This window comes from Tachysurus vachellii, chromosome 10 (genome assembly GCF_030014155.1).
Source record: "Tachysurus vachellii isolate PV-2020 chromosome 10, HZAU_Pvac_v1, whole genome shotgun sequence".
NCBI classification, from domain to species: domain Eukaryota; kingdom Metazoa; phylum Chordata; class Actinopteri; order Siluriformes; family Bagridae; genus Tachysurus; species Tachysurus vachellii.
In genome coordinates this window covers 24,478,655-24,504,006 of record NC_083469.1, presented here as the reverse complement: position 1 = coordinate 24,504,006, position 25,352 = coordinate 24,478,655, and the positions used below count along the sequence as shown (strand labels likewise).

At 40.9% G+C, this 25,352-nt stretch overlaps 1 protein-coding gene across 3 annotated transcripts in view; it reads right to left on the bottom strand.

Moving 5' to 3' along the window:
• Positions 1 to 25,352, bottom strand: part of samd4a (sterile alpha motif domain containing 4A) — a 45,065-nt gene that overhangs the window by 9,118 nt on the left and 10,595 nt on the right. For 2 of the 3 annotated variants that reach the window (XM_060880441.1, XM_060880440.1), the window contains 8 exons: positions 11,210 to 11,740; positions 8,531 to 8,806; positions 8,140 to 8,249; positions 6,098 to 6,184; positions 5,070 to 5,304; positions 1,850 to 1,935; positions 1,560 to 1,678; positions 734 to 947 (listed from right to left, as the gene is read on the bottom strand). In XM_060880441.1, coding sequence (XP_060736424.1) covers positions 734 to 947; positions 1,560 to 1,678; positions 1,850 to 1,935; positions 5,070 to 5,304; positions 6,098 to 6,184; positions 8,140 to 8,249; positions 8,531 to 8,806; positions 11,210 to 11,740 — 1,658 coding nt within the window. The remainder of the gene's footprint in view (positions 1 to 733; positions 948 to 1,559; positions 1,679 to 1,849; positions 1,936 to 5,069; positions 5,305 to 6,097; positions 6,185 to 8,139; positions 8,250 to 8,530; positions 8,807 to 11,209; positions 11,741 to 25,352) is intronic. The other variant, XM_060880442.1, reaches the window with a different exon arrangement.

The following is a 25,352-nucleotide window of genomic DNA, read 5'->3' as shown; positions in this document are numbered from 1 at the left end:
AATGCAGCACATCATCAGAAGTTCCAGTAAAAAAAACAAAACATCTGAAACAATACGCTGCTAATTTATGTACCTGATCACACAAAGCCCAAGTTTTCAGTGATCTGATCACCGTTGATCAGACGTCTGACACTTCACATTCACACAATCGAGTGACGACGCGACAGAGGACAAGCAACATTTAAATTAAGATTTTCTTAATTCTATGCAAATGACGTACGAAGCTGTAAAGCGTCAAAAATCCAAACGATTAACTTAAAGGATTCGTTGGACCAGTTCTATTCTCTCGCATGCTTTGAAGTTTCTCCAGTTTCCCATTAGCACTTAATTACTCAGTTTGCGGTAAGCGATGTAATTACCATTAATCCGTTAACGTTAATCTGTGAGCAAGACTAGAACAAACTCTAGCACATTAAACCCTATGTGGACTTCTGGCTCTATTCTACTTCCAGAAAACCAAGCAAAATTATGGAAAGTGCTTTGATCACATCATTCTGTTTCCTCCCAGCTTTACATTCATGCGAGGAGAAAGGAAATGCTTACAACCTGCTACACTACACACACTTGCTGACGGTATAATTGTTTTTTTCTAACCATTTATCTTAAATCTGACTGACTACATATTCTGGTGTAGGTCAGCAATTAATAGTAAAGTGCACTGAGATGGCAGTTAAACTTGAGAATTTGGCAAATCAAGAGCTGTGGTGTGTGTGTGTGTGTGTGTGTGTGTTACCTGTCTGCCTTGCTTCAGGTTGGTGGGTGTGTTGTTGGAACTACGTGGTGTGTGTGTGTGTGTGAGCAGTCCGGTGGTGCCCAGCAGGCCGAGCCGGGGTGCAGGAAGACTCCGAGATGGCACCGGAAACTGCCGCAGGTTCCTCCGGGAACACACACTGCTGCCCACACACACAGCACTGGGAAGGGAGTTGGACTGACCAAAACCTCGACTGCTGCAACACACACACACACACACACACAGGTTAACATGACATGCCACTGCTATGACATCATGATAAAGCTGAGGAATCTTGTGGGAACTGCATGCTCGTGTTAGGACCTGCAGTGGTGAAGAGGAGGAGTTCGATTACCATTTCATATTTCAAACGTTTGTGTCGGAGTTTCCACACTACGACAGAGCACCGTTTAGCATTTAAAGGAACATAGTGTAAATCGTTAAAAGTGTTTGTTTGAATTATACTGAATGCTTTGGGCTTTACATTAAACATCGAGCAGAGTCTGAAGATCGTGATGATAGAAATCTAATAAAACACAAGCTGAAGCTGTGTAGATGTTTTACCAAAATCTGGACAGGAGTTACAAAAGTCCTCACATAATGATGAATGATTTTCTCAGAGGTTTCTGATAACTGCTTAATGGAAGGGGCAAGCACCATCATCCTACGTGTTGTAAGTGTTACCCCAGCTTATTCCCTGCTCATGTGCACCGTATCCACAAGCACACAGTTAAAACTCGTTATAAAGCAGACTTCTGATATAGAGACAAAGAGAGGGGGTGAATACTTTGGATCACTTGGTCAAAGCGAACTGTGCACATTATATTACCTCCTCTGCTGACGGTATCCAGTCATGTCCAGGAGAGGTTTCCGTGGAAACGAGCGTACTAGCTTCTGCACCTGTTGCCTCCATGACGACAGCCTCTTTTTCTGTGTTTCTGTGAACGCCTGAGAGACAAAAGTGGACAAGAGCCACAAAGGTGATAACCCCGAAAAGCCGAAAGTTTATTCACTGTAAGTCCATTCATTTGTTTTGAAATAACAATGTTAAATATCATATATAATAAATTTTAAACACTATTTTTTAGTCATTTACTTTATACCGTTAATAATCCTCACCTCATGGAGTTCACACTTATTAATGAGCTGAAGATATGAGCTGATGTTCTCCTCATCCGGCCGGGACACCAGCAACTGTGTGCACACTGACACACACACACACACAGAGTTATACATGTAGGTTAGGATCATCATAACCTCAACCTTCATAACACACACACACACACACACACACACACAGAGTTATACATGTAGGTTATGATCATCATAACCTCAACCTTCATAACACACACACACACACACACAGTTATACATGTAGGTTAGGATCATCATAACCTCAACCTTCATAACACACACACACACACACACACACAGAGTTATACATGTAGGTTATGATCATAACCTCAACCTTCATAACACACACACACACACACACACACACACACACACAGAGTTATACATGTAGGTTAGGATCATCATAACCTCATAACCTCAACCTTCATAACACACACACACACACACACACACACACACACACACAGAGTTATACATGTAGGTTAGGATCATCATAACCTCATAACCTCAACCTTCATAACACACACACACACACACACACACACACACAGAGTTATACATGTAGGTTAGGATCATCATAACCTCATAACCTCAACCTTCATAACACACACACACACACACACACACACAGTTATACATGTAGGTTAGGATCATCATAACCTCATAACCTCAACCTTCATAACACACACATACAGTTATACATGTAGGTTATGATCATCATAACCTCATAACCTCAACCTTCATAACACACACATACAGTTATACATGTAGGTTATGATCATCATAACCTCATAACCTCAACCTTCATAACACACACACACACACACACACACACACACACACATACATACACACACAGAGTTATACATGTAGGTTATGAGTGGTGTCTGTTTGCTCACTTACAAACTGAATGATGATCTATTTAAACTACACACAAAGGAGCTGCGTTTGACTGTTACTGTACCTGTCGTAGGTCTGTCTCTATTACATATATATATATACACACACACACACACACATGTACCTGTCGTAGGTCAAATGTCTGGCTCCTAGGTGTCTTTTATATAGTTAATGAGTTGAGGTTACTACTGTAGTTACCTTAATAAAAGACACCTGTCCACAGAAGCAATCAATCAATCAATCAATCAGATTCTAAACTCTCCACCATGGCCAAGACCAAAGAGCTGTCCATGGATGTCAGGGACAAGACTGTAGACCTATACAAGGCTAGAATGGACTACAAGACCATCGCCAAGCAGCTTGGTAAGAAGGTGACAACAGTTGGTGTGATTATTCACAAATGGAAGAAAAACAAAATAGCTGTCAATCTCCCCCGGTCTGGGGCTCACCTCGTGGGGTTTTAATGATCAGAAGATGGTGAGGAATCAGCCCAGAACTACACGGGAGGATCTTGTCAATGAGCTCAAGGCAGCTGGGATCAAAGTCACCAAGACAACAATTTGTAACACTACTCTGAGGAAGAACTGAAATCCCGCAGCGCTCGAAAGATCCTTGGCCTAAAGTTTGCCAATGAATATCTGAATGACTCAGAGGAGAACTGGGTGAAAGTATTGTGGTCAGATGAGACCAAAATCAAGCTCTTTGGTATTAACTCAACTCGCAATGCTTGGAGGAGGAGTAATGCTGCCTGTGACCCCAAGAACACCATCCCCACCATCAAACATGGAGGTGGAAACATTATTCTTTGAGGGGGTTTTTCTGCTAAGGGGACAGGACTTTACTGCATCGAAGGGATGATGGATGGGGCCATTTACCATCAAATCTTGGGTGAGAACCTCCTTCCCTCAGCCAGGGCATTGAAAATGAGTGTTGGATGGGTATTTCAGCATGACAATGACCCAAAACACACGGCCAAGGCAACAAAGGAGTGGCTCAAGTAGAAGCAAATAAAGGTCCTGGAGTTGCCTAGCCAGTCTCCAGACCTTAATCCCATAGAAAATCTGTGGAGGGAGCTGAAGATTTGAGTTGCCAAACATCTGCCTCAAAACTGAAGAGTGGGACAAAATCCGTCCTGAGATGTGTGCACACTTGGTGGCTAACTACAAGAAACGTCTGACCTCTGTGTGTGATTGACAACAAGGTTTTTGCGAAGGGGTCAAATGTATTGTCTCTCACTGTTAAAATAAACCTACCAATTAAATTATAGACTGATCATTTCTTTGTCAGTGGGCAAACGTACAAAATCAGCAGGGGATCGAATAACATTTTCCCCACATTATGGACCTACTGTGCATAAATGTTTGTGAGAGTATGTTTTTATCTGATTGTGTGCCCATATGCAGTACATATTTATATAAGTATATGGGGCTAATGATTTTAATGTTCATTCATTCATCGGGCATCAAGGCAGGATACACCCTGGACGGAGTGCCAACCCATCGCAGGGCACACACACACACTCTCATTCACTCACGCAATCACACACTACGGACAATTTTCCAGAGATGCCAATCAACCTACCATGCATTCCTCCTTACGGAGGAAACCAGAGTACCCGGAGGAAACCCCCGAGGCACGGGGAGAACATGCAAACTCCACACACACAAGGTGGAGGCGGGAATCGAACTCCGACCCTGGAGGTGTGAGGCGAACGTGCTAACCACTAAGCCACCGTGTCCCCACAGCTCAAAGTTGTCAAATATTCCCATTGTAGGTACAAGAGGTCCTCATAAAAATAAATAACCACACACACACACACAGTGAGAAAAAGTGTGAGATATTGTCATTGTACTACTATATAATATCTGTAGTACTTTTTGTAAAACAATGCACACCCAACTCTAAACCCCCCGGTGTGCCCTGCGATGGGTTGGCACAGGCTCCCCGTGACCCGAGATAGTTCGGATAAGCGGTAGAAAATGAGTGAGTTGAAAACTGCAGCTTTTATTAAAATAAATAAATAAATAACGAAATGATATGATTACTGAGGTTTTGCCACAATAATGTCCCTTATATGTACGAATTTACATGCAGCACAAAACAACCTTGAGAATTGACTGACAAACAAAATTAAACGATACAATAAAAATGTGAAAATTGTGAGGAAATTATCCCCACAAATTTGTTTAGTTCAGTTTAATTTGTTTAGTTCAATTTGTTTAGTAAGGCATAGACTGAAGTGTAGCACATCATAAATGGTAGTCCTCACAAGGGTAGTAAGACAAACATGTTTGTTTATGTGTACCTTTGCCCATGACGCGTGTGAACTGAGCCGGAATGTCCCCCTCTGCTATGAGTGTGGTGCTGCTCTCGGCTTCCCCTCCGCTCACACACACTCCAGTGGCTGCGCTCTTTCCCTCAGCGCTCAGTAGGGGGCGTTGCGGAGACTCGGCCGCACTGTTAAACGCTTTAATTGGCGTCCCGATGATATAATGGAGCTCTTGCAAAGGAGAACGCAGATTCCCGCCTTCCAACACATCCTGAGAGAGAGAGAGAGAGAGAGAGAGAGAGAGAGCAATGGAGAGGGAGAGAAAGTGAGAGAGAGGTGAGAACATGAGATGACTAGAGATAAAGAAAAAAAAAGTAAAGCAAAAAGATGAAATTAAGTGAGAGGGATCAGTAAAGAGAAGTGACGGTTTTCGAGGCTGATACATACAAGGTGAAGGAAAGAATGTGAGCAAAAGACAAATTTTCAGATCCGAGTATAATTGGTATTCAAGGTCACAGCCAGCTGCATTATTTATTTTTGACACGTCCATAAATTGTAGATGAGCCTCGGTCAGGTGTCGGGATATTTCTGCTTTGTAAATAAGGTGCAAGATGACATGTGGTGATGAATTTCTCCTGAAAATACATGCATGTTTTCACCTATGGGGCTTGACCCGGCTCGAACAGCTTTACTGCTGTATGCAGCTTGACCATCAGAGATCCGTCGGATTTCTGTGTCTGAATTTGATCCCAATTCATAATAATATCTCTATTTTGACAAGCTTAGAGGGATGGCATACTCTCGGTCCATCACACCACCACAAGTCAATCATGTCTTAGAAGAGGCGCATATTAGCCAATTGCTATTAAAAATAAATAAAAACAGCAGCAGGAATAGTATTAGTAGCAGTTAGATAAGAATAAGACAATCTGAGACACACTTAAATGAATTTATTTAGGACCTCTGATTAATAAATCAGAAGCTGACAAACATCTAATCGCTTTTTATACAGAAATAGTATAAAAAGTCAAGGAATGAGAGGAAGAAAATAAGAGAAGATGAACCTTTTCCAGACAGCGGAGCATGTTCTGTCTCTCTCTCAGTTTCTGGATGCTGATGATGATCTTGTGTCGCGCTCCTTTAGTAACGCTCTGTGTAAAAGATTGTAGTGTCGATATTTCAAATCACTGTAAATATATGCTAATATATAGGATAATATATACAATCAATTCTGATTGGTCAGAAGGTGTCGGTTAATATTATATAACAGCAGCTCTGGCAAATTCCAGGTTTATAGGAAACACTAAAGGTATGTACTGTACGATATGGCATACACATGGACTATATGGCATTTTGTGGAATCTTCACACTGAATATTCCAACAAGACGAAGTGCACTTCAGGTACCTGGATAATGTATTTGTATTCAACCAGAAAGTGAATTGTGTATGTGTAGTATGTTGGACGCTTGTGTAGCGGAAGAGGGACGGGCTACAGTACATGGCGCCTGTTTTTGCCCCCATTTTTATGAGCTGAACTCAAAGATCTAAGACTTTTGTCTATGTATTTCTCTCAAATATTGTTCACAAATCAGTCTAAAGCCCTATTCGGACGGGATTAGTTTTACGTGGGGACGTGGGGGTAAAGTAATTATTACCAGAGCTTCTCGGTGATTTTAGTCCTGTCCGAATGTGCCATCTCGGTAATCATTACGGACAATGTCAGTAAAGATTACGGCGACTTTTACCTTCTGTAAAAAGGTCCGGAAAAATGACCTCAGGTAATACTAATCCCGTCCGAATAGACCCGCTGTAAATATGTACGGCAAAATTCCGTCATTTCCTGTTTAAAAGTAGTTTTTGGCGCGTTTTGCAAGCATAGAGGTGCCATGTTGTCTGTTTGCGCACGTGATAACAGGAAGCAACGTCATACACACATGACAACAAGGAGGTTACTGAGGTGCGTAAAGCGAGTTACCCCTCCCACTTCTGCTAGTTTTACTGAGATGTCTTGTCCCGTGCGAATTGGCCAATTAATATTACAGACGTCCTGAGGTAAAACTGCATTACTCCACGTCCCCACGTAAAACTAATCCCGTCCATAAATCTGTGTTAGTAAGCTCTTCTCCTTTGCCGAGACAAACCATCCGCCTCACAGGTGTCTCAGGCTGGTCACAATAAAAGGTGCAGTTTTACTTCACTGGGGGTCCAAAACCGGTCAGTTTCTGGTGTGACCACCATTTGCCTCACACAGTGCAACACCTCTCCTTCGCATAGAATTGATCAGGTTGTTAATTGTGGCCTGTGGAATGTTGGTCCACTCCTCTTCAATGGCTGTGCGAAGTTGCTGGATATTGACAGGAACTGGAACACGCTGTCGTATACTGTACACCAATCCAGAGCATCCCAAACATGCTCAATGGGTGACATGTCCGGGGAGCATGCTGGCCATGCAAGAATTGGGATGTTTTCAGCTTTCAAGAATTGTGTACAGATCCTTGCAACACGGGGCCGTGCATTATCATGCTGCAACATGAGGTGATGGTCGTGGATGAATGGCACAACAATGGGCCTCGGGATCTCGTCACGGTATCTCAGTGCATTCAAAATGCCATCAATAAAACACACCTGTGTTCGTTGTCCATAACCTACGCCTGTCCATACCATAACCCCAACACCACCATGGGCCACTCGATCCAAAACATTGACATCAAAGAATTTCTGCATGATTATTGCTGTCTAATCAGCATCTTGATATGCCACACCTGTGAGGTGGATGGATTATTGTATCTCGGCAAAGGAGAAGTGCTCATTAACACAGATTTAGGCAGATTTGTGAACAATATGAGCTGTGACCTTTTCAGCTCATGAAAAATGGGAGCAAAAAGAAAAGTGTTGCGTTTCTAATTTTGTTCAGTATATTACATTCAGTCAATTATATGAAGGCTTTGGGTTTTCCTTGAAATTGCTTTAAGAAGATCATTTAATTCGGATTCAAACGATGAAACCAAAAAAGTTCCTTTTCCTGGAAGCAACGAAACTGCACATTTAAATTTAGTCATTATGTTCTATTTTACTGTGAACCAAATGCACACCCATGTCGCTCACCTGTGCCTCCAGCTGTTGCTCCGTCAGTGACATCATCTCCTCGTAGGTCATAGTGGAGAACAGACCGGCGTACTTGTGCAGACGAAGACTCTTCAGCCATGCCGGAACATCTGTGGGGAAAAAAACACACAGCTAGGGTTTAGGTAACTGTCAAAGGAACAAGGAACTATAAAAACTGTGGGAGAACGTTTACACCTCCAATCACTGATCACCTGCTCAACTCACTGGTATCTAAACCCTGTACTAAAAAGACAATCCTGTACAGCAGTGCACACTTTAATGTCTCAAAAGAGTGGTCTGCTTTTGTGAATTCATGTGCTTAAGAATGGGGTGCAATGAAGGATAAAGTGAATACACCCCCTATGGCGGTTCACAGAGACCGTTCCCTCACCCCTCATGCCGCTCCCCTCCTCACTGAAAGAGCTCCGGAGTGCCATGCCTAGGCCCGAGCCATCCTCTAGGTGTTCGCTGCCGCCGCTCCCTGACGACGCCACGCTGCTCTGAGGAGACAGAGGGGCATGGTCAGGGGTGAGAGGGGCCCCCCTTCCCCGTAGGTCCTCCTGTGAGAGCCAGCCGTGTCCCAGAGGATGAGTGGATGAACCGCTCATCGGGGGAGTGAGAGAGACGGAGCGCTTCAGGGGACTGTGCTGACCCGCAGACTGCAGGACTGTGCGCACACACACACACACAAACACACACATCATACAGTGAGAGACAAGATTTAACCTCTCTGAAAAGATGGGACTTATTCAGGTCTGGTCTGAGGCATCCAGCTCACTGGAGCTCATAGGGAGCAAGGGTATAGGGCAGGTGGCAGAAGGGGGCAGGAGAGGATGAAAAACCTATAAGCAGTAGAGTACCAGTTTGTCCTATGTATAGGCTTTCCAGGACCAGTTTTAAAATAGGTGCCCAGCTAACATTACATGCTCCAGTCCCTAAATATTAGCCATTTCCCCTAAATACAGACCCCACAAAAGCCTACCTTACAAGGGAAGGGAAGGAATGGCATGCGGTGCTCAGCTGGGGACGGACTACAGACTGGGAGGTGTGGAAGCGGTGTTTGTCTCGGTGTGGCAAGGAGGAGACGAGATGCCAAGCTAAAAATTGAAATGATGCTTTTGACTGTTAATATAACAGGTTATGGGATATGGACAGGCAACGGGCTGAAAGATGTTTTCATCTCAACCTATTATTTGACTTTTATTCTATAGAGAATAGTTTTTTGTTTGCACAGTATTTTTTAACTCATTCTGTAAAAAGGAAAACGTTATTCCAGTGGAAACAAGCCGAGCCGATTGTAATTCTAACAAGTGTACGTTTGTGGTCGGTGACAGAATGACGGGAGGTTAAAAACAAAAACAGGCTTTTGTGCTGCTCAGACTCCAAGCAGTTTAAAATAAAGGGAATCTTGTGGAGCCAAGCATTAAATGGGCCCTTATTTATATCTTCAGCTGTCTCCTTCATCAGGAATAAAAACGAGCCTCGCATTCTACGCTGGAAATATCCCGCTCTAACCACAGATATTTTCAATCCTAATATCTTTGTCACAGCCACTTCACTGCCACACACTGCCAGTATGTTGTTCATCCTCTCCAGAGTCAGCCAAATGTGAAGTGAACACTGTGTTCAACCTCAAACGCAGGTGAAGGTGTTAAAAATTCAGACATGGAAACTTATTACTGCTAATCGACTACAGAGGAAAATTTGAGCATGTTTCATTTGTGTCTGTTCTTTAATATGAGTTTATCAGACTGAGTTTACATAGGGCCAGAAGCAAAGAAATAAAAATGGCAGGTTTGTGCTCAGTTTGATCAGACTTTAGGTCTAGCTGAGTATTAGAATCATTGCAAAAGTGATAAGGCATGACAAGTAATGTTATTTGTTTGCTGTGGGCACATGTGGCAAAAAGCCCGTGTCTGATCTGAGATCTGAACTATGACCCACAATCAGTGCTTCAGCAAACAAATCTCTCAGGAACCAACAATCAATTCTTTAATTGACCTAAAATGCCCCATGATCTGTCTCATAAATATCTCACTACACCCTTCGTACCAATACTAAAGTGATGTTAATCACATCGGACTCAATGTACAGTACAACACTGATCAGACTCCATACACAAAACAATGATCACACACCAACACACACACTGGATCAGACAACATAAAAGCTGAGCAGAATCAAAGTAAATGCTTAGAAGACTTATAAGTGAACATATTGATAAGACTCTATAAGCATATACACCCTGATCAGCTTCAGTGTACAAACGTTTTGATTTGTAGAATCAATGGAAACACTGACGCTCAAATTCTGGGAAAACACTCAAGGGAACCACAACGACCAGACACAACCTTGACCAGACTAAATGCTCACACTGATCAGACTCAACATAAACACACATCAGTCTCAAAGCAAACACACTTGCACTCAGTAGAAACACAATAATCGTAACGCACTGAGCAAGCTCAATATGGACACACAATAAATCTGCATCACTGATCAGCCTCATCAGTAACACCGATCAAACTAGCACAATAATACAACTCAGTGTAAACACACTTGTCAGATCAACTGTACACTTATCCGACTCAATGTATCTGGACACACTGATCAGACTCAAACACTCTTCTAAGTGTACAGTTGGTCTGAGAGTTGGGCCATTAAAAGAGCATTCAAATGTAATCAACTACACCCAACGTAAGAATATACCTATAGATTAGCTTCAGTGTCAGTAGTCTAATCAGATCTAAATTTTAAATGCTTGTCATACCAGACAGACACACCGATCAGACATCGTGTCAACCATAGATCAGACCCATACTAAAGACAAGTCAGATTCCACTGTAACAAACACTGACAGCCTCAAATCATCTTACACATACTGATCAAATCCAATATCATTAGACTAATCAGACCCTAAAGACTAAAAACACACTGATCAGACTCAAACCTTATAGACCAAGTGTAAATAAGGTAAACATGCTAATCAGACTTAATGTAACAGTGGATTATATCCAATTACTGTATACTTACTGTACAGAAGACCCAAAGTAAACATAAATCCACTCACTGGAGTTGCTTCCACTTCCTGTGCCCACTGTATTGATGGTAGAAGGGACTGATGATGATGGATATAGAAGGAGATGCCCATTCTCACAGCCCTGCTGTTGTTGTTGCGTGTGCCAAGTGGCAATGCCCGAGTCTCTGGATCCCTGCCAGCCGTTGAGGCGATCATCAGAGCCGTAACGCTGATGCTGGGCGTAGAGGTGATGAGAAGAAGGCACTCTCTCCAGTGAATCTCCTCCTCCACCTCCTCCTCCAGCAGTGCGAGTGGCTGCCCGTTCCTCCAGATGGTTGAGCCAGAGAGCGAGATCGGCCCGGTCCTCCAGAGACGTGGCCGGGTGAATGAGCGCGTACGAGAGCAGCTGCCTGCTCTCCTCGAGGTGCCGCCCAAACTCGATCGTGTGCGTGAGGATTTTGGGAAGTAGCCGCATGTACTCGCTCTTCGCTTCACCGTTACCAGGCTTAAGGAGAGGCAGGTGGGTCAGGACCAAAGAGATGAGTCGCTCTTTTGGCTCGACCTGCCACTGGCCAATCACCGCTGAGAAAGAGAGATGAGAAGATATATTTAAGATATATTTATTTTAGTAAACATATTCAATTTACGTTTTTTAAAGAATTTAAATAGGAGAGACTTCACAAAGCACTGATTGTGGGTCATGGTTCAGAACTCAGATCAGACACAGGCGTTGTGATTTCACGCATCATGGCAAAACCCCAAATAACAGCAAAACAATCTAATAAAGCATCCCTAGACAAATATGGCTAGCTTATCTACTACAAGAGGACAGGCTCAATGATCGTTTATTTATTTTACTTCTTGTTCAAACCAGTTGTCACAGCTCTATGTCTACACAATTACGCAGTGTACAAGTAGCTATACATATCCGGCATATCCGACCTATTGAGGCATGTCTCAGAAACACTTGTCCTGTTTAGTTCGGCTTCAGCTATAGATATTCTGAGGTCAGGGACACTTTGTCCAACACCACAAATAGAGGACTGGTTAATGAATCGTGTACACATTGACAAATGTGTCCTGATTAGGTATGCACTGAAATTAAACTGTCATACCATGTTAGTTTCCATTTATCAAAGTTTAGTCTTTAATAATAATAATAATAATAATAATAATAATAATAATAATAAAAGCTAACATCTCAGCTTTTATATCCAAACCCAAGCTGATAACCCAACCCAAGGTAGCTGGATCCATACATTACACATTAGCTAGATACTTCATATTGGCTTACATCTCATGCTAATTAGCTAGTTATGTACACTGCATATTAGCAGGTTACATATACCATGTTAGCCATATACATATGTTTAGCCACTTGGCTTACTGTACATAAAAACAACAGAAGAGTTCATATATCCAAAACTAACCCTGGTAGTAACACTGGGGCGCTAACACCACTTGTTTATACTGTGTATAATGCTAGTTAGCTATTTAACTATTAACTAATCCAAAATCTGCTGCATAGATATTTATAATTACATAGATATTCGTGTAATACTAGTTTGCTAGTTATATATCCTGCATATTCAATGCTGCATAGTAGCTAACTATAAATCTATATAGATATTCATGCTATTTTGCTAGTTACATACAGTATGCTGCAAATTAGCTAGTTAGTTAGTTATATACACTGATTATTTGCTAGTAAATAATGGTAGTTTTCCTGATATATACATTGTATATTAGATAGTTATATATCCTGTCAGCTAAACAGCATCTGATAAGTTGAAAAAAATAGCTTTTTAAAATGATTGTGGTTAAATTAACCATCCTACTTAGCAACCGGGATCACGGTTGCTACATTTTCCTACAGAGTGTAATTGACTTGAGGTAAAATTGAGTACATGTGAGAATGTAAGACAGTTAGCCTAATGCTATAGGTGTCCAAGTAGCTAATCTGTAGGCTCAGTCTGGGTTAAATAGTTTGACTTATGCTACAATCTATCTAGCACAGGCTCATATACCTTAGTTTAAAATTAACCGTACGTACTAGAATAACTGACTCAGATTGTGTTAGCATTACTTTATAGCGGAAATGGAGCAGGCTCTGTGTGTATGCGCTGGAATGCATGGTTAATTCCTGTGCCCTCGAGTTCTTACATACAATATGTCTTTGCTTCCTCACTGTCACCAAAGTTCAGACTAGAAGGATCACGTCAGGGCCTAGAGCACTTTTAGTGACAGGGATGGAGTCAGTTGGCTTCTCGTGATAGCCGGAATTTACGCACATAGTGACAGCTTCAGAAATATTTGCGTCACCTCATCGTCTCTGATCAGGTGCTTTTTAATCTGGTTCCAGTTATGGAGATACTGTATGTCCACAGGCTTATATTAATTCTGATACCTTATCGTTTCCATAGTAACACCTCATTCACAGGGACTCGGACTTGATTTGTAAATGGTGGATAGACAAAACAAAGACTAATAATCAGTGGATCCATGTTGTTACCAAATAGAATCATTGATATGGTGAATCTTTTTAATCTTTGGGGTAATTTAGAAGACATATATACACACACACACACACACACACACACACACATATGTATCCAATACAAATTACACTAATGTCCCCCAATGCGCAGACCGAGACAGCTGTTCAGCTGTGATTAAACATTCCTCTTGGACGACTTTTTCTGGCACTTCCATTTTTACATGGTCGTGGGTGATGCCATCTGTTATTTGTAAAAGCTGTGAGCTTCAACGTGAGTTATTTGTGATGTCCTGAAATCGCATGACAGCCAGGCTTCATTCTGGAAACTTTCAATCTTAGCACAATCAGAGGCCCTGGATACCGTTAGCGCTCTCTTAACTTAGCACCACAGGTGTGTGTCAACATGGTTTTAAAATAAATCAGCTTTGGATATGAACTCATAAAACATTTCGATAAAAAAATGCATTTTAATCTCATCACGCTAATCATCTCTCCCACTTTTCTATCCTTCTGTAGTGCTCCACCACTCCTACCGTCACTCTGCCCCTCGGGCCCAGCTGATGAAATGAGCTGTTAATACAATAGGGGCTACTCATCTCTTAGACTTCTGCTGTCACAATCCCTCTGTTTACTTCCCCCTGTGATTAGAGTAATGTAGGTGGGCATGTCAGTCCCAGGGAAGAAGGTGTGGATTTTGGTAGTGAGTCCCAGTAAGGGAGAAATGGCTTCTCTGTATGTCTGTCTCAGTTTGGCTTCAGTGCCTTTTAGGAGTCGTGGCATTTGGTCTTATCAGTTCTACTGAAGAAGGTGTGGCCTGAAGGAGGTGTGGTCTTTGGGAATGTCAGTTCTACTGAAGAAGGTGTGGCCTGAAGGAGGTGTGGCCTTTGGGAATGTCAGTTCTACTGAATAAGGTGTGGCCTGAAGGAGGTGTGGCCTTTGGGCATGTCAGTTTTCCTGATGAAGGTGTGGCCTTTGGACATGTCAGTTCTACTGAAGAAGGTGTGGCCTGAAGGAGGTGTGGCCTTTGGGCATGTCAGTTCTACTGAAGGAGGTGTGGCCTTTGGGCATGTCAGTTCTACTAAAGAAGGTGTGGACTGAAGGAGGTGTGGTCTTTGGGAATGTCAGTTCTACTGAAGGAGGTGTGGCCTTTGGGCATGTCAGTTCTACTGAAGAAGGTGTGGCCTGAAGGAGGTGTGGCCTTTGGGCATGTCATTTCTACTGAAGTAGGTGTGGCCTTTGGGCATGTCAGTTCTACTAAAGAAGGTGTGGACTGAAGGAGGTGTGGTCTTTGGGAATGTCAGTTCTACTGAAGTAGGTGTGGCCTTTGGGAATGTCAGTTCTACTGAAGAAGGTGTGGCCTGAAGGAGGTGTGGCCTTTGGGCATGTCAGTTCTACTAAAGAAGGTGTGATCTGAAGGAGGTGTGGTCTTTGGGAATGTCAGTTCTACTGAAGTAGGTGTGGCCTTTGGGAATGTCAGTTCTACTGAAGGAGGTGTGGCCTTTGGACATGACAGTTCTAATAAAGGAGGTGTGGCCTTTGGGCATGTCATTTCTACTGAAGGAGGTGTGGCCTTTGGACATGTCAGTTCTACTGAAGGAGGTGTGGTCTGAAGGAGGTGTGGCTTTTGGACATGACAGTTCTAATAAAGGAGGTGTGGCCTTTGGGCATGTCATTTCTACTGAAGGAGGTGTGGCCTTTGGACATGTCAGTTCTACTGAAGGAGGTGTGGTCTGAAGGAGGTGTGGCTTTTGGGCATGTGAGTTCTACTGAAGTAGGTGTGGTGTTCATGCATATCAATCCTAGTCAAAAAGGTGTGACTTCTGTGCCTCTCAGTCTCAGTAAAGAAAGTGTGGACTTTCTGCACATCAGCCCAATGGAAGTGAAGTGGCCTCTGTTTCTCTCCGTTCTAGGTGTGGCCTTTCAACAGGTCAGTCCCAATGAAGGAGGTGTGGCCTTTGGTCATGTCAGTCCCAATGTAAGAAGTAGTGCATCATTCTGAATTTCACACATTAGATCATTGATTATGTGTTATGTTATACATCAGAAGGAGAGATAAACACCCTTAATGATTATAAAACAAACCAATATTTATTCTAATATTTTTAACAAATTTCAGCCCAGCAGTGGTGTATAATGTGTTCTACCGTATATGGGATCGTCAGGATTTTGCCATTTGTAAATAAACTGAAACTAAGAATGTAAGAATGAAGGAAATTACAGTTCCTGATTTTTGAAAAATGCAGAATTATCTTATTCTTCTTTTTATCACATTTTCCCTCTCTCTCTCTCTCTCTCTCTCTCTAACTCTCTTTCATTTCTCTGACCATGCAATACTAAATGCTCAGCTGCTTCAGGAGCCATTCAGAGCCGTAGGGGCTCTTGGAGAGGGAGTATGGAAACAGTGAGCAGACTTTTTCTTTCCAAGCATTTGTGTAAACCCTTTCTTAACCTCCCACTCTCTCTCTCTCTCTCTCTCTCTCTCTCTCTCTCTCTCTCTCTTACACACACACACATTTACACTCATTCATTCCTTTAACAGTTGTACACTCGTATCCTCTCTCTTTTCCATTCCTCTCTCCCATAGACAGAAAGTAAATGTATGCTGAAAGGCCAGAGTGTACCATGTGGTCAGCTGCATGAGTCATGAAGAAGGAAGCCCATGGGGAAAAAATGGAAAGAGAGAGAGACTTGGAATCTGTGAATCAGAGGTCCAGTGTGAGGAAAGCCCTGGTTAAACACTTTATTTGTTGGATTAAAGGGAAAAATGGATTAAAAAATACAAATTCTACAAATTCTGGAATTCTACAAAACCGATCAACTGATTTTAATCAAAAACAATTGCCACAGATTTACTGTATTGTGTACAGTACTATAAAATGATTATTAGCGCAAAGCTGATCATGATTTAGTTATTTCCTGATGTTCATTTACAGCAATTAATCTCTTCATTTCTTCTCAGGCAAGTGTGTGTGCGTCTGTGCATGTCCACTACACCATGAATTAGCCAGCAGTGCCAAGCCTCTGAGCATCAACATACTGGCGATTTTCATCCAACATGCTCATCTGGTCAAGTCTAGCATGCTGATCTGAGCACAACTCTGACCTCGAGCTAAAAACATGAGCAGAATATAGCAGATGTGTTTTACAAACCATGCAAAGTCAGCTATTTCACACACACACACACACACACACACACACACACACACACACACACACACACAACACACACACAATGATTTTAGATGGATGGGTGTGTCCACATTAGGCCTGTTAAGAGCTTGTTAACCAGAACATAGGCAGACATTTTCTCCTTTTCATTAAATCAAACTCAGTTTATAAAAAATAAAAACACTCGTGTAAGATTTTCTCAGAATTCGGACTAAAAAACAACTCACGGCCATCGATAGCTGTCACATAATCAGGATTCAAATTGAGATTTCTAGATAAGTGGATGAACACTTTTCTGTCACTCATATTGAGGGAAAGTGTTTATTTACTTTTAATTTACAAATCGGTTATAATGAAGTCACAAAGTGAAATAATCGGACATTCAGTTTTGTATTGAGTTTTCCTTTGTATAGGTCCTATTGAAAGATTTGGCACAAGTCAAAAATACAAAAAAAACCCCCAAAAAAACAAAAATATGAATGAACAAACAACATGCCTGTATGAAAGTAGTCGTGACTCCAGACACGAGACAAACCTGAAGTGTAATCACTGACTGAATATAAAAATCAACAACACACAGTGTATATATGCAGCATACTGTCACAGTTAAAAGTTAGCAAATAACATTAAGGCAAAGCCTCTCTCTCTCTCTCTCTCTCTCTCACACACACACGTCCATCTAAATGTGAGGTGAGTTGTTTGTCAGACACATGATTCCCTTCTATTTCTATTTATAGATCCTCGACATCACACACACCCCAACACCCCATGGCTTAGAGATAACACCCTATTTTTACAAGTTCAACCATACACACAGACAAACACACACCACTCGGAACACTATCCAGTCAGGCGGAATCACATGTAGGACACGAGGAGATCGTGAAAAATGCTCATCTGTGGCTGTGTGTAAAGATTGGTGTCACAGGAACGGCCTCCATACGACATGTTAGCACTACAAACAGAGAGAGAGGGAGAGACAGAAACACTGTGTGTGTGTGTGTGTGTGTGAGACCATTCCTTTTTATAGTTGTTGAGTCAACACAACAAGGGCACGGCGTGTTCCCACAAGAATGACACACCACCTTTAAGCCCCCAGCACGACATGCTCAGCTCAACTACTGACCATCAGAACCATGAAAACATCAGGAATGTGGAGAATGGAGTGAGGAGGAAGGAAGGAGATCAAAAGTTTATCTGAAGAATCAATCTGTAGTCATTACTCTATACACACACACACAAAGAGAGAGAGAGATCAAGACCATGGTGGCTGAAGAGACCTAATAGAAAAAAGAAAGACAGAAAGAAAGAAGGGAGAGGCACAAATTAAAAAAACGGAGCAGACAGAGACAGACAGACAGATAGCAGGGCCACAATGAAGGAATTTTGGGAAGAAGGAGAAAAAGTGAGAGGAAAAAAGGCAGAGACAAATAGACAGAAATAGAAAAAGACAAAGAGAGAGAGAGAGAGAGAGAGTATCCCCCACCCTACTCTCTGTTCCTCCTCTCCTCTCTCCAGCTCAGCTCAGAGGAATGTGCTGCGTTCCACACATCCACTCGTTCAGCGGAAGAATGAACAGTTTTCCGAACGGAGCTGCCGCGTCCCAAACCACGCCGCTGAGATGCATAGTTTTACTGTGAGATCACTCGCAACCAGACGCTACAATAAAGCGCACTACCTTAAACGGACTCCTGATGCATTTAGCAGAGTGGAGGGGATGGGGATGGAGGGAGAGAGAAAGTGAGAGAGTAGTACTTCAGAAGAATGACTCTCCACACAGTGAAAAAGTATGACAGAGGAATGAAAGCACAAGAAAAGGGAGAAGATGAATGAAGGCCATATCACAGACACTTCCACTATATGTGTGTCTGTTTCTGGGTCTGTTTGTGTGTGTGATGTCCATAAAAGCAGTAGCAGCAGTGTAGCATAAAACACATACAAAGCTTTATACAGTAGGCTTAATCATAACACATAGTAGTTCAGTTCAGTAGCACACAAGTCAAGAGCACTTGTTGTTAATACAGCACACTGCAGCACTACACTACAGAATACCCAGGAATACATATCAGCACAGTCCACTTTAGAACATTAAAGAATAAATCTTGTTCAGACACCGCAATCATACTACAACACACAACGTCGTTAGAATGCACTACAATCATACAAGACATCTGGAGAATAAACGATAATCATACACGACAACATCATTAGAATGCTCTAAAATCATAAAACAAAACACACCATTATTAGACTAATCATAGTGCATCACAAAACATCATTAGGATGCACTATAATCATACAACACACATCATTAGAATGCACTATAATCATACAACACCCAACATCAACAATAGAACACACTACAGTCATACAACATACCTCATCATTAGAACACACTACAATCACACAACAAAAGTAGAATCCACTACAATCATACAAGCCATAGCATCATTGCAATGCACTATAATCATACAAGCCATAGCATCATTACAATGCACTATAATCATACAACACACACATCATTAGAATGCACTATAATCGTACAACACACACATCATTAGAATGCACTATAGTCATACAACACACACATCATTAGAATGTACTATAATCATACAACACACACATCATTAGAATGTACTATAATCATACAACACACACATCATTAGAATGCACTACATTCATACAACACACACATCATTAGTATGTACTATAATCATATAACACACACATCATTAGAATGCACTATAATCATACAACACACACATCATTAGAATGCACTATAATCCTACAACACACACATCATTAGAATGTACTATAATCATACAACACACACATCATTAGAATGCACTACATTCATACAACACACACATCATTAGAATGTACTATAATCATACAGCACACACATCATTAGAATGCACTATAATCATACAACACACACATCATTAGAATGTACTATAATCCTACAACACACACATCATTAGAATGTACTATAATCCTACAACACACACATCATTAGAATGTACTATAATCCTACAACACACACATCATTAGAATGTACTATAATCCTACAACACACACATCATTAGAATGTACTATAATCATACAGCACACACATCATTAGAATGCACTACATTGATACAACACACACATCATTAGAATGTACTATAATCATATAACACACACACATCATTAGAATGTACTACAATCATACAACACACACATCATTAGAATGTACTATATCATACAACACACACAGCGTTAGAATGTACTATAATCATACAACACACACATCATAAGAACACAATACATTCATATGACCACACAAAATCTCATTCAAATTCATTATAATCAAACACACAGACACACAACACTACACTACACTCCAATCAACTATAATCAGACTACACTAGACAACACACCACACTAATGTACAAACACTATGAATTTTCAAACAGCCCATACTCTAACTGCGTATTTTCTTTCTTTCTTTTTTTTTTAATAGATTACAATCCGAACAAACCACGATTATGTTACTGTAAAATGCACACATTTATATACTACAGTACAGTACACAATACGTACACAATACGTACATCATACTCATTGTAAAACAGACTTTACACCAACAGGCTGTTTACAGTACACAACAGACATAGTAAACAAACTGCTATTTAATTTATATGTTAATATGATTGCAAACTTCACCACGCTGGACCGTACTACATCACACTATGATTATACAACACAGGCTGTAATCTGTTTACAGTAGACTACAGTCATGAAACAATACACTACACATTTTAGTGCAACAAATGATATACTATATTTACTATACTATATCTACTATATTTACTCGTATAACCATGCTACTAGACGTTACTACACTGTTGTCCGACACAATATTTCTAACAAAGTAAACTAAAAGAAATAATCATGCAACATGCCAGTGTATTATAACCACTGTCTTAAAGTGTGTGTAAGTGTGTGTGTGTGTGTGTGTGTGTGTGTGTGTGTAAAACCTTTTCACAAGGCTACTGTTGCTAACAAGTAAAAAAAAAAGCTTATGGCTACAAGTTTAGCATTGTGTTCACACCCTCACCTCAAAAGACACTGTTTGCCTCAGGAATAAATAAATACATAACTACGAATAGCTCAGTATGTCTCTATTAAAAAACTGGTGAAATCCAGTTGGAGTAGTAAAACACAGCAAACAATCACAATACAAAGCTAAAAGCTTCTAGCTGCTAGCTAGAAGCTTCCCTTACTTGTTAGCTACATAAGTTCTGTATAAAACTGAAACGTTCTGGCTGATGCACCGTGTTCAGTGTTTGTGTGAAATTTTTTTCATTTTTCTGAATGAACTATTCGTACTGATAAATTTTCATGTAACGCGGCCAAATTTTAATGCCAAAACTAGCATCAAACAACAGTCACACACACACCAAGTCACCAGTGTATTAGGGATGTTACTTCTGTTTAGCATTGTGCACATACATTTTCTGCATATTTATTTCCTATTATATAGACACTGGGCTATTTCACTAAACAAGTCCAGACATCACCACGGACCTCCTGAGGCTGCTAAAACCTGGAGTGTATGACTCACACACTTAAACCCTTTGTACCAATCCTGACTCCTGCATACCCAGCCTGGGCTTCTCTCACAGCTCAGACGGCTGTGAATCATACACACTGTTATGTCTGCCGTGTCAAATCTGAGAGGAACGCCGTTCTAAATTTAGCTCATGGAAGAAAAAAAAATACAACAATTTTGTGAGTTTGCCTGGCTTCAAGCGCGTGGTTTCTTCCTCTCTTTCCTTCCAGCCGTGTCTATTTGTGACCTTTGATTATGCGCTGTGCTGGACTGATGTTTGTTTGTGTGTGTGTGTGTGTGGTTATCGGGATGGACAGAGAGGGAAACACCTGCCAGAAGCAGCCACATAGTCACTATTGTTCCCATACTCATGATGAGCTCCGTTGCTCTCTCTGTCCGTTTTCCTCTCTCTCAATTTGTCTCTCCGTCTGTCACAGCTTTCTGCGTCACAGAACGTCCGTCACGGCTTGCACATGCACCATTTAGTGTTCACACCTTCCTTCTATTATAGCAACAAAGCCTTGAAACAGCACAGACTAAAAATAAAAGTAAAGCATATGATAATGTAATAGGTCAATGTGCACATTCATTCAAAGTGAGTTCTGTTTTTTCCTCACAAAAAACATTTACAAATTACATTTATTAATTCATTGTGTGTACTGATAATATAGTTGATCGTTTATCGCCCTGCAGTGAAACACTGCATATAGTTCAAACACTGAGGTTGACTTTTCACAGCTATCTACATCTACAGAGAGGGGTTTTTTATATGAGGGTAGTACATGTAGACCATCACTTATAAACACAGAAAATGACAACTAAAGAAAATAATATATGAATACATAAATAGTCCTAGTTGTGATGGTCAGGTCATATCAACCAAATCTGTTTTTACTGAACTATATGACTAGCGTTTTTGTTATTTGTAATAATTTACCAAATTAATAAAGTAATACCAGGGTTATTTGTGCTCTCATCTGAAGGCAGATCTGCTCAGTTTGAAGGATAATCAGACCTAGCACTCAAAAACTATACTTACAGCTCAATTACAAATAATTCATAACTTTATACATTAAATCTACAGTATATACAAAAATGCATCTATATATATATATATATATATATATATATATATATATATATATATATATATATATATATATATATATATATATATATAAAATGTTTTTAAAAATGTTTTCGTGGGGGAAAAAAAACTTAAAACTTTCACTTTAAAGGGCCGATACTTAGTACGTATTATACAGTACATATTATATATTGTATATAATTGGCTTATATGGCTGATATATATGGCATATTGGCTAATAAACGCATTTACATCTAAGGTAAAACGCCGACCTGTTTTTGCATACATTTCACGTAACCTCCGAGTCTGTTACCGAATCTTATGTCTGAGGTCGGAATACTTATACGCACAATTCTGGTGTTAAACCCTGGTATTTAACTTTGTATAGTCTGAATAATTTAGCTACACAAAGTTAAACCCTGGTATTTAACTTTGTATAGTCTGAATAATTTAGCTACACTTTTCTTATATTTCTGCCAAATTGCCTTACAAGAAAATCACGAGGTCTGAATAATTACTTCCCCCAGGAAGTGGCGCTGCAACCCGATGAGAAGTAAGCGTAATTAAACTGCCAATGAAAGGCAGTATAATTTGTCTACCTGTGGAAACTTCATAGTTTGGGTGTTTGTGCAGGGCTAAACATTGCAGTCAGAGTTATGCCTGGAATGTGAGCCTCAAGTCTGCGGATTTGAGATTTAAGGGTGCTATTTGAGGAAATAGTTGGGCCCCTGGTATCCCCTTGCTCACCCCGTACTCTTTCGCTTCCTGTCTGGAAGAATTCTATAACGAATAAAAGTATGGATACCTGGAACACTGAGGAAAACTGAAAAAGTAACTTAGCTGTGCTAAGCGGATTTGATAGGTATATGCTGTATTTAATATGAACGTGTCCTTGTCTGGAACCGGAAAGGAGCCGTGGCCATCTTCTTCATGCTCAATCAGCGCTTTTTGAACCCTTCACACAGAAGAGCATTGTGTCCCGCTGTACAAACCACACAGATATGCCAGATGATTGGCAGCTCAAGCCAAACTTACAAATGCAACAGTATGGAGAGAAATGACCTCAGAAGATGTACAGCCCTGAGGTGCATTATGGAAGAGTGCTTTGGCATGTGTAGAAAGGTAGAGATGTCTCCAGAATAAATGATCTATTAGACTTGAGCATGCTCTAACAACTGGGGCTGCTACAGAACCGGTCTGACTGCGTGGGGTAACAGGGCAAGTAAAACATCTTTAATAAGCCAGATGACAGCCTTCACCCCATGCTTAGATTTCATCTCTCAGACAGCGACTGGTAATTCTTCAGTGTCGTAACTGACCGGCTGAGAGTCTTTTTCAGAAACGTCAATCATTTTCACTCTCTGAGCTGAGTCGGAATAGCGCAGGCAAGTCTGGTCATTCCATCTGCTGAGAAGAGTACAGGAAACTCTTCCTGCTTTCCCTGCCCCCTCTTTCCTCCCAGATGTCAGACACAGGTCGAGACGTGACCAAGAGAAAATGAGTAGGCTCATTCTCTACCTCTCTCTCTTTCTTTTAACTCATATTCTGGACTTACAGTCTCATTCAAAAACCGCACTGATAACAACCGATTCAGCTGCTGATGCAATGCAACATCAGCACATTTTTTAAAAGTTAAATTCATCACAAATTGTTAATTGTTCAGTCGTGTCTTTTTATTACCTTCTTTATTACGTTTTCTAAAAAAAGGTTTATTTTCTGGGATTAAGATACAGGAAGCATCCAAAACCACCTACAAGAGAAGAAGAATCCAGCCGTAGCTAATAGCTGAGCAGTTTAAAGTTAAAACAGGCGCAAAGTATATAACGTATACTGTAGGAGAGGAAAAAGATGTCCATGTACCCCACAGATGTGGGTTTTATATAATACCATATTAAACCAGCAGGTATTTTAGATTGATTTGTGAAATCATAGAAAGATAAAAAGCTGTAGAACCAAACGCTGACCCTAACCTAAACCCTACATTTATTACCATAGCCGTGGGATTGTTCTTAAAAAAAAAAAAAAAGCCCCTTATTCACCCTGCTGTGACATTCCTCTTGCCCCAGTCGAGCTTCTATAGTTTTCTCTAGCTAGCCTGCACAGCAGTGAAGCAATAGGCTTTTGCTAACTATGCACTTCTTGATGCAAAAACTATGTGACCTGTCAGTCAGGCAGATTGCTAGTTTACATTTCTGACAGATTGAGCTAAAGCCTGTCTAGAAGGAAATTTGTGGTTTAGACAGTTGTGGTTTGGACTTACAGGATCCATTCACGCTGGAAAAATCTTTGGTTTAGTGAAATACGGCAACTCGTCCACAACGAGGTGCAGTGACGGCGTTCTGTGATCTATTATCTATCAATAGCTTCACACTAAAGCTTCGTAAGGTTGAGGGATGCATAGTTACACTTGAGTTTTAATTTCTTTTCCGTAAAGTTTTTAGTCAAGCTGCCTTTAGTTTCTCCTATTTTTGAGGTGGAAATGATAACAGAATAAACAGTCCACCAGATCAGAGATCGAATCTAGGCTGTGTGTAATCACCTGAATCTACGGCTAGAAAGAAATCAGCCCCAACCCCTTTTTTTTTTTTTTTTTTTAAACAGCCTGAAGAGGTGAAGTCCAAATTGATTACTTTGAAATCATCAAACTACCCAAACAGGTCCAGGACTAGTCTAGGGTAGGAACAGTGGAAGAACTCGAGTGTCCTGAACAAAACCATGACCTCGGTCCCACCTTTGGGATGAACTTCGCCTTCACTCCAGATCTCCTCACCTGATATCAGTGTCTGATCTCACTAATGCTCTTAGTAGCTGAAGAAACACAAGTTCCCACAGACATTTTCCACATGGA